Here is a 17,549-nt window from a genome sequence, read left to right as displayed (position 1 = left end):
ATGAAAGTAGACTGCAACTGCACCTTTCTTTGCAATAGCTTGACACTCTTGGTTGGAATTTGACTAATGAAGTATTTACAAGTTCACTTGTGTTATACATTTGCGTTGTATTAGCTACAGCTAATTAAATCCTGAAGGAACCCCCAACAGATAGCCTAGTTCTTCCAGAATGCAATGTAAGGGTCTCTATTGCAATTCACGAGTCTAATCAAAAGAACACCATATATTGTTTCCATCTATCAAAAGTTGTATTAGTCTTTGAATATAAATTGAGTAATTAACACATGAAATGTACAAAAGGAAAGGGCTGGTGGCACTGCTGCATATTTATAGGGTGATAAAGATTTTCGTAAACATCATTTCTTTATGCCAAATCCTGCTCCTCCTTGTATCTCTTATTGATAAAGTTTGTAATAGCTTTATGGGAAGATACTAATGATAACGATGGCATCTTCAGTGAACTTGTAGATGCTTATTTACCTTGTCTAGTCATTACTTCATTATTTGGTACTGCTCTAAGCACTTTTTTTTTTTTTAAAAAAAAAATTGTTATCTAGATTTCTACAGAGAATTATGTTTGACTGGTAAAAGTGAGGAGTACTATATCAAGTGGATAGATCCCGTTAAAATGAGTCGTTATGCTTAGTAATTGGACTTCTTTTGTACTGTAAAATATTGGAAGCAGAACCAAGAATGACATTGGTATACAAACAGAAAATGTAACTCAGCAATTGGTGGAAAAGAAACCAATTGAAGAATTCGGAGAAAAAACGAAGACTAGAATCCATCTTAGACTATTTGGATACCATGCATATATTATTTTTTCTGATCTGACTATGTAAAGTTTTGGTTATGGGATGCACATGATAGTTCAACTTTTTTCATTCTTAAAGATGTAGAATATTAGCTGCATACCTCATCAAGCATTTTATTTGAAATACTATTATTTATTGTGCTCAATATGTCCTATGCTTCTAGTTCAGAAATTATTTCTCATTTTTGTTAGTGAATGTTGCTTCTAGGGCTACTGCTTTGCAGCATGGTTTGATACTCTTTCTCCTATTTGATTTCTAGCCTTTATATTTTTCTTATATTAATTTTTGTTTGTGCTATGTAAAGGTGGAGCATACTTTCTGTTACTTCTTACTATGACACACATCGCTTTCCTGGAGCCCTATAAGTTTTTTCAATTCAGATTACTTTTGCTACTGGTAAGCATGGAGTTTTATACTTTATATGTGGGGTCTTTGTTGAAGAAAAATGTCTGCTGCTTTTTAGAGGCTTAAGAAGGTAGGTGGTCAGAGTATAATTTTTATTTACACATACCTTTTTCCTTGGTTTTGCAGTGTGAGAACTCATATAAAGAAATAAAATAATTGCTTGCAGTAACTACAAAACAAGGACAACCTAGTTGTTCTTATTTGCTTATCCTCCTCTCTCTAATTGTTCCACATTTAGATCTCTCCTGCATTTACGTCCCTCCATTTTCTCATTACATAAGAGTTTTTCATAACTGAAAATGGGATACGATTTGCTGCTACCAAGTGCTTCATTCTAATTAAATCTGTTTGTTTTGCAATTTTCAAAGTGGTGCACTTCTAGTATTTTGGATATTTACAATTTCAAGTTACCCATGTTCATTTCCATCCTCTGGCTTGTTGTATGTTGGATATGTAGAATTGTATATATTCAGGATTACTCTATGCTCATTGAAGTGTCAGCTGCTTGTTTAATATTGTGTAATTGCTTTCTCTTGGTTTTCTTAGTGATTAGGAAAAAATAAGGTGAGTCAGTTGATCTGTTACACTTGAAAAGGCCATCTTGGCTGCCAACAAATTCTGTAAGATTTTCTATTGACTTCTCCTTTTCCACTTGGTTTTATTATTCTTCATTTAACTCATAATATGTTTATGGTATGATGTGTGCATTTGTACCACATGGCTGTCAAGCACAGAATTTGCGGAGACATTGTATGATTATCTTGATAAGATATCTAATTTATCTACTTAAATTTATTTAATTATGTGATCTTAGCTCAGATCATCTTGATATGTTCATTAATAGTTCAAGCTGGAGGTTGATTTAGGTCTCATTTAGTTATGAAGTATAAAACACACCATAGAGTTAACTTGATACTATGAGGATATTAGTTTATATAGCCTGTCTACATGACTAGCATATTGTATACTGTTAAATTTTTTATAAATGCAAAAAAATAAAATAATAATGATGGTGGTGGCGTTGTTATTGTTGTCAGGTCAATTGTGGTCCATCCAGTGGATGATTTAACTCCCAACTTTCTTTGAAGATTGTGGATTAAAATCTGTACCCAAATCAGTGGCTCATGGATACACCGCTTCTGTCCATGGATTTGTTCAAAAGACATGCCTTATGCCTACATTCATGAATTCACCAAGACATCCATTGCTGGACAAATTTGACATTTTGAAGGTGGATACGCCTGTCTGAGGCAGGAGCTGGGCAAATATCTTCCAATAGAAGTAGCAACACTGAAGGCTGAAGCACAAGCAATCAGGCGCGAGTCTACTGGTGCCAGTGTTGGGGAAAAATCAGGTTTTTTAAAATTTTATAAAACCTTTTGAAGGACCGCTCTCATATAATATATAGGAATACGTAATCCAGAAATCGTACCTTGAAAATTCGAGTTGGCTTTTTCCGCTGAAGTGATTTAGGCTCCTAGATCACGATCCGCCACCACCACTCCTGTTAGGTCACGATCCGTCACCACCACGCTTGTTAGATCACGAACTGTCACCAATGATCTTCCAGGTTATGACTCAGGTTCGATCTGCACTTGACGTGTGGGCGCCTTTATCACTACCAAAGCAACTAGCACGAGAAAATTTTTCTCTCAACAATAGAGAGAAAAATCTTATTCTCTGATCTGTATAAAGTGGCTTCACCCTCTGATCTGTTGAGAAAAATAAGCCTTATATATCTCCCTTTAGTGAAAACCCTAGGCTCCAAATAACTCAAAAAACAAAACCCACGTTATTTGCTTTTTCAATAAGGGACCCACCTTGTAAAATAACATAAGGTCCCTTACACAAAAGCTAATTAAATGGAGCCTCCCACTAAATGATATATTTAGGCTTTTGACCCAAATAGCTAGTTATCTTACTTATTAGTCCAATAGTGGTGCAGTCAATTAAATGAGCTAACCCGGGGATCATTTGGGAACATACAATAGTGGCTACAATAATTAGGCATGTAATTAAACTAGCCCAATTATTTAATTCCAAATCTACTCCACTAAAAGATTGGAACTGACTTCCATAATTGTATGCTCGAATAATAATTCGTCCCAAGCCACATTGATTTCTTTACTGCACAATCCTTTGTACCACATCATTAATTAAATTGACATCTCAACTGTCCAATCAATTTAATAACATCTTATTCCTTGATCCTTACTGGTTTTCTCTAATGATCATTTTCAACATACTAAATATGTTGACACACTCTGGCCAGAGAATTCTATGATCAAGTACCGAAAACCTATCCAGAGATGTGTTGTACAAATTCTATATTGTTAATCCATAACTCCAATACTCATAATTGCTCCCACCAAGATACCGGGTAATCTTGACCACAAGGATGTGTCGTGCCCATTGGTAACTCAAATGAAATAACAATCACAATCATGAAATCATAATTAACTCAAGATTAAGATTACAGTAAAATCAACGCCTATGAGATTTAATAAGTCTGACAGTTATTACAAAGTTAATTAAATCTCATATGTGATCCTGTTCAATGTAGTCGTACTACATCAATAAATTCATACATGATTAAGACAAATCATTCAATGAATTTATTACAGTCTATACCTAAATAAAATGCCCAACTTTATTTATCAACTGCGAACTAAATTTATTTAATCATAAGATAACTTGTATTTATATTTTCTGTGAATCCACATGGTGATCACATAAATACATATAATATGATTAAATGGACTTTAATACAAATATTAATGCAATTAAGATATTTGAATAAAATACCTCATTTATTTTATTAATCAGAAAAATTGTTTATTACAATTAAATAAACACATATGCTTTTAAAGAGCATATTTTCCCAACAGCCAGTGTTGTCAAAAAAAAATTATTAGGGAATGTTAGTTTATGGAGTTTTATAAATTATCATATGTGGAGGCTGGAGCCTTTCCAATAAAAAAATGGTAAAATTTACAGATCACCAGTTCAAATTCTACTGGTTTGTTGATCTTATTTTTAGAAATCTTTTCTCTTTCTTCTTTCTGTTTTGTCTAACTGTACTTTTCTGAATGCAGAATCGGAAACTGAAGTAATGGATGTGGATGAGCTCGAAAAGGAGCTATTCAGCTAAAGTACAGACAATTTGACTACTACATTGTTTTAAAGATTGCCGGACCAGAGCATTTACCAATTGGCTTTTATTATTTCGGTAAATACATGGAGGATCCTGCAACAATTGGACATCCTGTTGCATTGCAACGGCTCTTTGCATACTCTTGACATTTTCTTGTTCTGTTCTTATATCAACTCTGTTGATAGTATGGGACAACTGCCACTGAACTTGTAATCTAGACAATTAAGAATGTTGGGCGACTGATTGGTGCTACAACGAAGATTTAAATACTTCCCACACGTTAGCAGCCAAGGTATGATCAATGACCTATTCATCACCAGTTCCTGCCACAAATCAGATTTTAAACTAATTCTTTGAATTGAACTACAGATACGAAGGGTGGATTTGATGAGAGATTGGAGTATGAACGTCACGTTCAAAGGGACAGTTACCATGTAATGTAGATGGACTTATGGCCTTCGAGCTTATGAAGAGAAATTCATCCTACTCCCTGGCTCTGATGCGTAGGCACTTTGCAAATAACAATTCTTTACCGAGTTTCCACATGTTAGGTAATTTCACTTTCCAAATATTTTAGGTTATAAATGTGTCAAGATGATTTGTGTTCAGTCTGTAATCAGATAACTGGGCTATGAATTTGAAAGAATTAGAAGAATTGCCAGGGGTCGAGTTTCCTGAACTGTCTACTCTTGATGGTCATTAAAAAAAAGAGTAATGATACAGCCACAAACTCTTGTACAAACTTATTTTGTACAAACTGACGTGGCATTAATTCATTGGTTGAATGAAAATATAAATTAATAAAAACAAATCATGTGGGCCAAGTGATATTTAATTCAACCAATCTTATTATGCCACATCAGTTTGTACAAAATAAATTTGTACAAGAGTTTGTGGCTGTATCATTACTCTAAAAAAAAACCCTCTTTACTTGGATAATTGAAGAAGCGGCGGTGATGATGCAGAGGACTAATTAAGGACTTCTTGAAAATGCTTTTTGCATTGCACATAAGCTCTTGACAAGCTGGAAACCAGCTGACAAGGCCAGGGGACAGGGTTCTCCTTGCTGTCTATGTCCACCTCTTTGTAAGGACTCTGGTAAGGCTTTAGCCCTCGAACACCCGAATAAAGCTGAAGGAAAGGTGGCAAAGCTGCTGCTTGCGGGCCACCAATCAACCAAGGCTCCACACAGATACCTGGGTCAAGAATTCCAAAAACTTGCTTCCAGAAAATATATGTTGGCTTTAACTGAATCCCTAGTTGGATGATGTTTTTTGCTTTTCTGCAATTCACATCAGGATGAACTGTTGATGCTAAAGGGGGTAATGATAACTCATGAAAAGGTCACGCATAGCGTGAAAACGTGAGCATCTCAAAGACTGTTGTTTTTAGTCAGCAAGCTCTCTCAGTTGTCAGTTGTCAATGCCACGACATGGGCTGCTTCATAATTCATTGAATGCGGTAAGCACTTTGTGGAGGCAGAGGGATATTCAGCGTAATTTTGCGTGATTTACTTGTTGTAATTTGTAAACATGTTTGCTTAAATGTTAATGTAGACGACAATATTAGGGGTTAGATTAGATTTTTTGTTAAAGCAAGCTGTTATTTACTAGTTGTAATAGTGCTTGCATATTGTTCACTCGATTAGATTTTTTGTTGTAAATGTTAGTAGATTTTGAATTATATTAATAAATAATAATAACAATAATGAATAGACCAACTTTCTTAAATATAAAAAATAACAATACGTTGGTGGATGTGGCCCAATTCCAATGAATAATTGTTAAATGATTTCATGAATTTCACGTCAATAACTGAAGACCCACATTGCCCTTAGAATTAGGGATGGCAATAGGGAGCCCATTCCATCCTGATATTTTATTTATGTCTCCGTCATCTTCCCGTTCCCATCAGAATTCTTTAAGAGAATCATCGTCCTCTCTCCCGAATAATAACAAGGGATCCCCGAAGGTTATCGATCTCCGAATAACTAATACATTTTTTTTGAGTTAATTATATTAAAATAAAAAATTCAAATAAAAGTAAAGTTTGAAATATATCTTACATTAACATTGATCAATTACAAAAGTCACATGCAAAATACAAATTATCAAAATAATTATCTTTGTCAATCTTCATAATCCTACTATAAAAAGAAAAAGAATTTACTTTTATATCGACAATAAAATAAATGAAATAAATGTAGATACTTAATTAATATTTTTAATAAAATAAAATTTTTGAGCTAATATAATCTACTCGGCCTTTTTAATGTCTTAAATAAAAATTTAATACTTTAATTAGTTAATTAGGCCTAAAGTTTAATAATATAAATATTTTGATCTTTATTATTTTTATCAATATTTATAATTTTATAATATAATTCAATTTTTATTATTTATTTACTAATAATTTTAAAAAATAAAATTAAAATGGGGGAAATGGGAAAATGATGGGGATTCCACCTCATCCTCGTCTCTTCGCCAAATAAGAAACTGGATAAAAAAAATTTTCGTCCCTTCTCACAATAAAAAATCGGGTATAAAATTATTCTCGTACTCTCTTCAAATTAAAAAAAAAAATCCCAAGAGTACCGGTCTCAGTAGGGATTTTTGCTATCCCAACTTAAAATATTCTCTGCCGATCAATCGCGCTGCAATTATCTATATATCTATATAAAGTTGGGACTTGAGGAGGTGATGTGGCATTACCATTTCTCATCTTTGTATATTCTCTATTATCTAATAAATAGAGAAATTTTCTTTTAGATTTGACTTTTCATCTTCTCATAATTAATTTGATTGTTATTACAGAATAACAATTATGTAAATATTTTAATGAGGCATATTCTTTGTAATGAACATCTAAGGGGGAGTGTTATGAATTTATTAAAATAAATGTAGATGTTCATAACATATATTTCTTAGTCTCCCCACTATCCCCCATTAGCAACCTTTAGTTTCCCTATAACTCCCACTATCTCACAAGAAATTATGATCCATAATTTTTCATTAATTTCATGGAGTGATTATGTAACTATAAAAGGAGAGCTCATCTTTTTGTTTTGTACACACACAATTGGAATGAATAAAATTACTCTATAATATATTCTCTCATTTGATTATTTATCTTGCGTTGCTTCTTTATTTATATTGCTGGCTAATAGTTTTTTTTATTTTTTATAAGGCTGTATCATCTTTTAAAAAAATCAATTCATTTTTTTTATCAGTTTCATCAAGTGTAAAATAAGAAAAAATAATAATATTAAATTTTTTTTTCAAAGCCGCCTGAACCGCGGTTCTATTTTCTAGTTAAATGATAAGTCGAAGCATCGCCATCACGAGATCCACAATCGCATCAATAGACATGAACAAAATTTTATATTATCAAAACTCACGGCATGCATTTATATCAAATACTAAATTTATCGGAATCAAATGTGATTCGTTTATCAAAATGTCTGAATTCCATTTGTTTAACAAAATTAATAAAATAATCACATCAAATTTGGGTTCGCAGCGTAAAGTTATCAAGCAAAAAATAATCTCACATTAAAAAAATAAAGCAAAATAAAATATTATACAGTGTTCAACTCATTAATTAACATTCAAATTTGAAACATTCTGTCATCTAAACATTTATATTATCTATTTATCTTTATTGTTTATGATTTTTTTTAAAATTTAGACGGCAGATGAACGGAATCAATGTGCTCAAAGCCTCAACCCCTATATATGATTCAAGCTCATGGTTGAGATGCCGTGCGATAGTCGTGGCGGTTGTGCTGGTAAGGGTTGGGACCTGATCGGACCGGTCTCGGAGTGGGGACGGCGACCCGGCTGCTGCTGCTGGCGCCGCCATTCTCGGTGCGACTTTTATGGTGGTGAAAAGTGTTAGGATCTGATCGGACCGGTCTTCCACCAGAAACGGCGGTCCAGTCGCCGCTGCTTCTATTCTCCGAGCCAGACTCCTATCAAGAAGAAAAAATAAATAAAAAATCGCCGATCATATATAACTAAAGCTCCAAGTGTTATGTTTTCAAAACGAGTAATGAGTTAGTTACCTGTGTGATGTTCCTAACAAAACCAGTAGAGCTGGCTAGAGTAGCGAAAATAAGACATAAAACGAGAACAATGGTTACGGTGTCGTTTCTGTTTCCGACGGCCATTTAAGCAACCGGAAAAATAAAACAATGTAGGGGTATCCGTGGGGGAAACGCTGCATTTTATAAGTGAGAAACAAAGCATAAATAAATAATAAATAATATGAAAAAATGGTGGCGACGTGGAACGCCGTTGATAACACACGTATTTGCCAGTAGCCATCTTCTTCGGTTTTCTGACAGCGACTCGTTACTAAAGACAAATAAACATGAGCTCAGTATAGGATTATCATTTAGTTAGGTAGAGTCTGGATTTTTCTCTCTAGCAATTTGCAACTCAATCTGGTCAGAAAGCGTGATGGAGACCGCCACCGCAGCAATCTGCAGACAGTGACAAAAATATGATAAAACTTTGGAGGAAAGGAAAAGTTGTGCGCGGCGGCACTATCACTATAACCTTTTGACTTCTTCTGGAGATGCGAAAATAAAGAATGGTTTAGGGTTTTTAGGAATTTTTAATGAGTACTGGTTTGGTGTTGGGATTGATAAAAGGAATAAAAAACTTTAGTTTCTTTACACAGTAATTCAAGACAGTGACAACTACTAATTGTATAATTATATTGACAGGTGATTTGACGGCTTTACGTACGTCCCTGCCTATAATAGACATTCTCATGATCGTATCCAAACAAAATGTTGACCGTATCCAACTGGGATCCCTTGACACGTGAAGAAAATAATTGACACTTTGACGGGACTTTTAAAGCAAATATTTTTTTCTGCTCCAAAGCCCCACCAAAAGACTCCCGACACAATAGCACGTTCAAAAAATTGTCAAATGGCAGAGCAGAGCATGAGTGGCTGGGCCTGGGCATACTATCTTTGTTGACTCAATCAAATTAATCTCTGTTTTTTTTTTTATCCCCTCCATTTATCTCTCTGTTATGATGGATCTTTGAATTAATGGTACATTTATATTTTATACCTCATAAAATTTGTACATGTTTTTTTTTTTCTATGAGAATTTGGTAAACTAATAAAGAAGGGGAAGAATGAATCACCGTGAATAAGTTCTTGTAACTTGATTTTAGCAATGAACCCAGAAAATTAATAGAAAAAGAGAGTGAAACCATCATTCAGCATTTCTTGACCACCACATGGTTATAAGTAAGTGAATCAAATTTTAGTGAAAAATCGAGAGTCGAATTTACCTTTTTATCAGCAAATTCGGTCAGCAACTGCGGCTTCAAAAACTGCTTCTCCTTGAAAGAAATGGAGTAAGAAACACTGAGTACTCAAAAACTCAACTACTCTGTTTGAAATTTAATTCAAATGTATCAAGCACAAGCAGTATAAACAGTCCTACTGCATGCTAAAGGAACTTCAAATTTCTAAATTTTCTAGAATGTCAAGTTAGACTGGCTACACATCTTCTAGTGAAGGAACACGTTGACGACACGTCAACCAGCAAATCCAGCAGAATATTCATTTGGGAGTCAACTAGTCCAGAGACATTCGAAGAATATTCATCAACTAAAATGTCATCTAAACAGCTTTCCATCCTTCGCATGCTGTCCGGCCCATTTAGATGGGACTGCATTTTCGATTTGGGGCGGTCATGGAAAGCACCCATTTATGCCTCAGTGGTTCGTCATTAATTAGTTTTCTTTTTTAATTTGTATTAAATTAAAAATCTATGTCTTTAGTACTCCCCCACTACATATGTAATTGTAAAAAAACGTTTTATCCTTAGTATTATATTTAGGGTTTTTAAGATGCTTAAATGTGATTTTGAAAAGTTAAAAATTAATTTTCTAAAAATTGATAAATTTTTTAAAAAATTATTTTTAGCAAAATCATCTTGTTTCTTCAACAGATTTTAAACAGTGGGGGAAAAGTAATTTTTTCAAAAGTGGTGATATTTGACCCCCTCAATTTCTCTGATTAGCCCATAATTCTTAATTAATCCCATAAAATTTTAAAGGAGATTTGCCAATTTCCACCCTACAGTAATTAACATATACCATTTTCTCCCCTGCTGTTTTTATAATGGTCAAAAACCCCCATGACAATATAAGTTTATAATATTACCCTTATTTTCAACTACTCTTTTATTTATATTTATTATAAATTAAATAAATCACATGAATAGAAACTAAATAAAAAATTAAGCATTAAAAAAAAGAAATATATGTTTTGATATGAGAAAAAAATAATAAAAATTTTTTTTTCTTGTACTTATTTATTTTGTGAAATTTTTCTTATAATAAATATATAAGAAAGTTATTATAAAATGATAAAAAAATTATTATAATAAAATTTGAATGACAAATAAAAATTTATTAGAAGATAAATAATAAAATATTTTGCCTATACGTTTTACATTTAATTTTAAAATATTACAAAATTTTTATTATAAGAAAATGTTTACAAAATAAATAATTACAAAAAAAATTATTATTAATTTTTTTGCTCATATCAAAACATATATTTCTTTTTTTAATACTTAATTTTTTATTTAGTTTCTATTCATGTAATTTATTTAATTTATAATAAATATAAATAAAAGAGTAATTAAAAATAAAGGTAATATTGTAAACTTATACTGTCAGGGGGGTTTTTGGCCATTATAAAAACAACAGGGGAATAAATGGTATACGTTAATTTCTATAGGGGGGGAAGTGGCAATCTCCCAATTTTAAAATAATTTTTCTCCTTCAATACATACCATGCAATCCTAAATTTACCCTTGTTATCATTTTTTTAAATTCTTTTTATACTCCCCATCATTTAAAACTTCCAAAATCTAGTTGTTAATTTTAATCATATTTTGAAAATTAAACATAACTCCCTAAAAAAAATTAAAATTAAACCTTTGGCAGATCTCCAACACCAATGAATTATCCTCCTCCTGATTTCTCCTCTTAGCCATTGGATACATAAAGCTGGTATTTGACGAATAAATATTTTTCTTTACATTGAAACCATTTTTGTTGGGTTATTTTCTTTTTGGTAAATCCCACAATCTTTATGGCTAACAAATTATGCAGTGGGGGTGGGGGTACCAGTTCATCGTCATCATTCATGAGTTTCCAACTATTTCGACTTCTTCTTCCTTACTACAAACTAGATAACAGAGGTAGTTTGAGAATTTAAATAATTTGAAAAAAATTAGAATATCATTAATGTAAAGACAAGACTAAATTGATTGAATAGCTCTGTTATTGTAAAACATTATTTGTATTGTTGGTACTTAAAGCGTATTTATTCTTTTTAGTAATTTCATATTTATCCTTTTTAGTAATTTCATATAAGAATAAAATGGAAATTTACATTAAAATAATTATTAGGAGCAGGTGAGAGAAATTAGGTGTTCAAATACCATCACTCCTTTTCAAAATTTAATTTTGAGAATCAATTTTATATTTAATATAATTTTATATATATTCACCCTCACATGTATTATAAAAATTTAAAATCATCCTTCTTCAATTAAGAAATAAAGTCATTATATTTAGTTAGACTATTATCATTACCAATTATATTGAGATGGAAATATAAAAAAAATTAATAAAATAAAAATATTTATTTTAAGTTTTCCATTAATATATATATATATATATATACATGTTCATAAATGTGTAAAAAAAATTTATTAAATATTTTGTTCATTTTTGTTATTTGCATTATTATAATAGTTATTAATATGATTTATTCAATATATATGATTGCTTTTAAAACTCATATCACTTTTAAAAATAAATTTTACCGAACGTCTAATTAATTTATTTTATAATAATTATTTTTATAATACAATTGACAGCATTATTTTAAAAACTATATAACGTCATCAAATTTCCCCATAATAATGTTTTTGCATTAGACACAAACGTGTGTTAACAAAAGACTTTAGTATTTAGATTAAATTCATCAAGAAGGTCACTTTGAAAAAAAAAATTCATTCGAGTAATAAAAATAATTAAAAAAAAAGAGAGAGTAAAAGGCTTTTATTATTATTATGTTGACAATTGCGGGCGGTCATCGCCCCCGTCATGCCACGCCATTCGCCAACTCTCCACAAAAAAATGTACACCCCAAATATGCGGCAAAAGATTCAAAAGCTAGGGCACTGCTTTGGCTCATCTCATACGTTAGTTTTGACTTTTGAGATAAAGAAACAAGGTAATTTAATGAACTGATTATGACGGTCAGCAAGTAGATTTAGTAGCTCTTTCTAGACGATGAACGTTATCTTATCAAGATTTCAAAACTTGGAATTTTCTTTTTTTTTTTAATGTGAATATTCTCCAAATGTATGAAGATACTGCAACTATGACTCAATGAATAAAGCTCGCTTTTCGGCTACCGCGTGTTGGAGCATAATATCACAACTGTTGTCGGCCGTGTAAAGCCAAGAAATTAAGGGCCAAAGACTTCTTTATATGTAAACACGATAAAATTGACTAGTTGAATTATTAATTACTGTGAACAAGAAAGTACAAGGCAATTGCATTGAAAAATGAAATTCAATTTTGATGGGCTCTCGCTAATATACGGCAGTGTTTTTTTGACTCATTAATTATCACGGTCAAACTAATCACGTGGTGATGATTTGGAATTAATACAAATAGTATGATACCATACAAGCTCTCGCTAATATCCAAGTCAAAGTGAACTGAATTTTCTGATCTCTTTTCATTTGCAGAAACCATAGTATGATACCATATCATCTGGCATCTTGATGCATTTTTTTTTTCAATCACTAAAAATCAATTGTAAAAATAGGCGTAATCTGAAGGGATTATGGATCCGCCCCCTACACACACACACACACACACACATATATATGTATGTATGTATTGGAATCTTTGCACTTTTGGATAAGGGTGATTTGGGCTGGGGCAACCGCCTCAATTGCCTAAGCAGAGTCCAATGTCTAGGCCTAAGCCACCCTTGCTATTATCTGCCCTTATTGTATACAATTTGTTAAGATACGTTTAAAAGCATGAGGCATAGATTTTAGAAGGAAAGAACTTGAATGGCTAACTATTATAACTTTTTATAAGATTTAGAGTGGAGCTCTTACAACCCCCACAAATTATCTCATAACCAAATCTCAGTTGTTGTTATATTTAAAATGATGAAATTAATTTCAAGGATGTTGAGTAAGCTTATGGAGGAAATGTCGATGAGAAATCCTTACTCTTAAAATGTCCAACTTTTAAATGTCTCTCTTGTGTTATATGAAAGGAATCAATAAATCTTTTACTGGAGCTGAAAGCGTCCTACGCACTGCATCCATTTCAAGCTAAATGCAGTCAAACATCAACTGGGACCATCCTATAGCTATCCTACACATGCAAAGCCGACATTTTCACACATAGGGTTAGTTTGGGATTTCAATTGCTGATTTTACTGTACGGATGTAATAACCTGATCACTAAAGAAGCAGCTTGGTATTTGGTAAACTATATTGTTAAGGCTGCTCTGAGTTTGACAAGCAGTGTACATGCGTTTGGTAAATTTAATTATTAACGTATTATTTTATTATATAATAAATAAATAGACATAAGTTTTAATTACCTCTTATTTTTTAGAATAACACATAAAATAACATAAAGTGAAAAAAAAAACTCAATTAAATAAAATCTAATGAACTTATTAGATCAAAACTTTGATACTAGAGATAATTTGTAGTAGTTTTGGCAGTAATTTAATTGTGGCGAAAAATTCTGAAAATCAGGCCAAGCTAACACACCTTGGACTAGGGGACTTGGGCTGACAATTACTTAACGCACCTCTACTCGCTTCTAAGCGCACCTTGGGCCGCCAGTCTAACTTTCTTTTCGGAAAACTTCGAGCGGCTCGCGACGAGTGGCCGACAAAAGAAAGTGGGGAGCTACTGGAAAGATTCTAAAGCTCGATTTTTGTAAAGAAATTGATTTGGCACCAATCTCGTCAACCAGAGGGAAGAAAATATAAAATTAGAGAAATGGTACAATCAGCGAATGTTGAAATTCCACCTAAACCCCATACCCCCCGTTAAAAAAAAAAAATTTCTTTTTAAAAGGTTTTGAGAGAATTCAATTTACAGATGATGAGATTTTTTATGTGGGATTTATTAACAGATAGACAAGCATTCCGAGAGTACTATATCATTTGCTTTTAAGAGAATTTGATTTGCATTCTGGCACGTGCTGGTTGCGTCAATCGACGGCAACGGCGACATTAAAAGGTAACTTTCCAACCGTGATAACCAATTTTTTTTTTATTCAAATAGAAGTTAAAACAATTAAAAAAACTTGCTCGTAGCCATGGACGCTCTGTGAAGATTGAAGACTCTTAATGGTAAAATAGAAAGAAAAAAAAAAAAGAATACAATGATTACCGCTGTAGGTCTTTATTTAAGATTAATTTGAAGAACAAGCTGTTCGGCTTCCAGGTGCTAATTTATTAAACCAACTCATCCATTCATCAGTTATAGGGATGGCAAAATACTCCACGGGTTTGGGGCTCCATGGAGCCCTACCCCAAATGAAAATTTTTTTTAATAATTTTTGAGGAATGGGGTGGAGAGTGGGGGAAAAATAATCCCCAAATTATTAACGGGGTGGAGTTTGATATTACACTCCCCACCCCACCCCCACCTCAATCCCCATTATATATAAATATGTTTTTAATTTTTATTTTATCAACTATAATGTTAATTAATAATTTTTTAATTTTTTAATTTTTATGTAATATAAACATAATATGAGTAAAAAAAAATTTCGTCTCTTCCCACAATAAAAAATCATGTATAAAATTATTCTCGTACTCTCTTCAAATGAAAAAAAAATTCTTATTTTCGTACTCTTTTCAAATGAAAAAAAAATTCTAAGAGTACCGGTCTCAGTGCGAATTTTTTGCTATCCCTACTTAAAATATTCTCTGCTGATCAATCGCGCTGCAATTATTAAATGATAAGTCGAAGCATCGCCATCACGAGATCCACAATCGCATCAATAGACTTGAACAAAATTTTATATTATCAAAACTCACGGCATGCATTTATATCAAATACAAAATTTATCGGAATCAAATGTGATTCGTTTATCAAAATGTCTGAATTCCATTTGTTTAACAAAATTAATAAAATAATCACATCAAATTTGGGTTCGCAGCGTAAAGTTATCAAGCAAAAAATAATCTCACATTAAAAAAATAAAGCAAAATAAAATATTATAAAGTGTTCAACTCATTAATTAACATTCAAATTTGAAACATTCTGTCATCTAAACATTTATATTATCTATTTATCTTTATTGTTTATGAATGTTTTTTAATTTAGATGGCAGATGAATGGAATCAACGTGCTCAAAGCCTCAACCCCTATATATGATTCAAGCTCATGGTTGAGATGCCGTGCGGTGGCGGTTGTGCTGGTAAGGGTTGGGACCTGATCGGACCGGTCTCGGAGTGGGGACGGCGACCCGGCTGCTGCTGCTGCTGCCGCCGCCATTCTCGGTGCGAGTTTTATGGTGATGAAAAGTGTTAGGATCTGATCGGACCGGTCTTCCACCAGAAACGGCGGTCCAATTGCCGCTGCCGCTGCTTCTATTATCCGAGCCAGACTCCTATCAAGAAGCAAAAAAAAAAAAAATCACCGATCATCTATAACTAAAGCTCCAAGTGTTATGTTTTCAAAACGAGTAATGAGTTAGTTACCTGTGTGATGTTCCGAACAAAACCAGAAGAGCTGGCTAGAGTAGCGAAAATAAGACATAAAACGAGAACAAAGGTTACGGTGTCGTTTCTGTTTCCCACGGCCATTTAAGCAATCGGAAAAATAAAACAACGTAGGGGTATCTGTGTGGAAACGCTGCTTTTATAAGGGAGAAACAAAGCATAAATAAATAATAAATAATATGAAAAAATGGTGGCGACGTGGAACGCCGTTGATAACACACGTATTTGCCAGAAGCCATCTTCTTCGGTTTTCTGCCAGCGACTCGTTACTAAAGACAAATAAAGATCGGAAGATGACGAAATCATGAGCTCAGGATTATCATTTAGTTACGTAGAGTCTGGATTTTTCTCTCTAGGGTCAGAAAGGGTGAGAGAGACCGCCACCGCACCAACCGCCAGACAGTGACAATGACTTCTGGAGATGCGAAAATAATGAATGGTTTAGGATTTTTAGGAATTTTTAATGAGTACTGATTTGGTGTTGGGATTGATAAAAAGAAGAAAAGACTTCAGTTTCCTTATATAGTAATTTGCATAGTGAAGTAAGGTACATAACTAGTAATCCTCCTTAGATTCAACACAGTGACAACTACTAATTGTGTAATTATATTGACAGGTGATTTGACGGCTTTGCGTACGTCCGTGCCTATAATAGACATTCTTATGATCTTATCCAAACAAAATGTTGACCGTTTCCAACTGGGATCCCTTGACACGTGAAGCGAATAATTGACACTTTGACGGGTGATTAAACCAAATATTTTTTTCTGCTCCAAAGCCCCACCAAGAGACTCCCGACACAATAGCAAGTTCACAATAATGTCCAATGGCAGAGCAGAGCGGCTGGGCCTAGGCATACTATCTTAGTTGACACAATCAAATTAATCTGTGTTTTTTTTTTTTTATCCCCTCCATTTATCTCTCTGTTATGATGGATCTTTGAATTAAGGGTCCTTCTATCTTACATGCATGTAAGATATATTTCTCTCACATGAATAGTGTATGGGTCTCACACATGTACTATTCATGTGAGAGGGATGTATCTTACATGCATGTAAGATAGGGATTGCCTTGAATTAATGTTACATTTATATTTTATGCATCATAAAATTTGTACATGTTTTCTTTTTTCTATGAGAATTTGGTAAACTAATAAAGAAGGGGAAAGAATGAATCACCATGAATAAGTTCTTGTAACTTGATTTTAGCAATGAACCCAGAAAATTAATAGAAAAAAAGAGTGAAACCATCATTCAGTATTTCTTGACCACCTCATGGTTATAAGTAAGTGAATCAAATTTTAGTGAAAAATCGATTGAGTCAAATTTACCCTTTTTATCAGCAA

The 17,549-nt window shown here is 32.8% G+C and overlaps 2 protein-coding genes across 2 annotated transcripts; both read right to left on the bottom strand.

Annotated features, from left to right (window-relative positions):
- Nucleotides 1-7,934: 7,934 nt before the first annotated feature.
- On the bottom strand, nucleotides 7,935-8,856 carry LOC127900412 (uncharacterized). The gene is made up of 2 exons (XM_052435417.1): nucleotides 8,438-8,856; nucleotides 7,935-8,344 (listed from the first exon to the last, which is right to left on the bottom strand). The coding sequence occupies exons 1-2, from the start codon at nucleotides 8,540-8,542 to the stop codon at nucleotides 8,120-8,122; spliced, it is 330 nt and encodes a 109-aa protein (XP_052291377.1). The 5' UTR covers nucleotides 8,543-8,856; the 3' UTR covers nucleotides 7,935-8,119.
- Nucleotides 8,857-15,680: 6,824 nt separating this feature from the next.
- On the bottom strand, nucleotides 15,681-16,350 carry LOC127900378 (uncharacterized). Its single transcript, XM_052435262.1, has 2 exons — nucleotides 16,184-16,350; nucleotides 15,681-16,092 (listed from the first exon to the last, which is right to left on the bottom strand). Exons 1-2 carry the CDS (start codon nucleotides 16,286-16,288, stop codon nucleotides 15,865-15,867), a joined length of 333 nt encoding a protein of 110 aa, XP_052291222.1. The 5' UTR covers nucleotides 16,289-16,350; the 3' UTR covers nucleotides 15,681-15,864.
- Nucleotides 16,351-17,549: the final 1,199 nt, after the last annotated feature.

Source organism: Citrus sinensis, chromosome 2 (assembly GCF_022201045.2).
Source record: "Citrus sinensis cultivar Valencia sweet orange chromosome 2, DVS_A1.0, whole genome shotgun sequence".
NCBI classification, from domain to species: Eukaryota; Viridiplantae; Streptophyta; class Magnoliopsida; order Sapindales; family Rutaceae; genus Citrus; species Citrus sinensis.
This window is presented reverse-complemented; position numbering and strand designations above follow the sequence as displayed.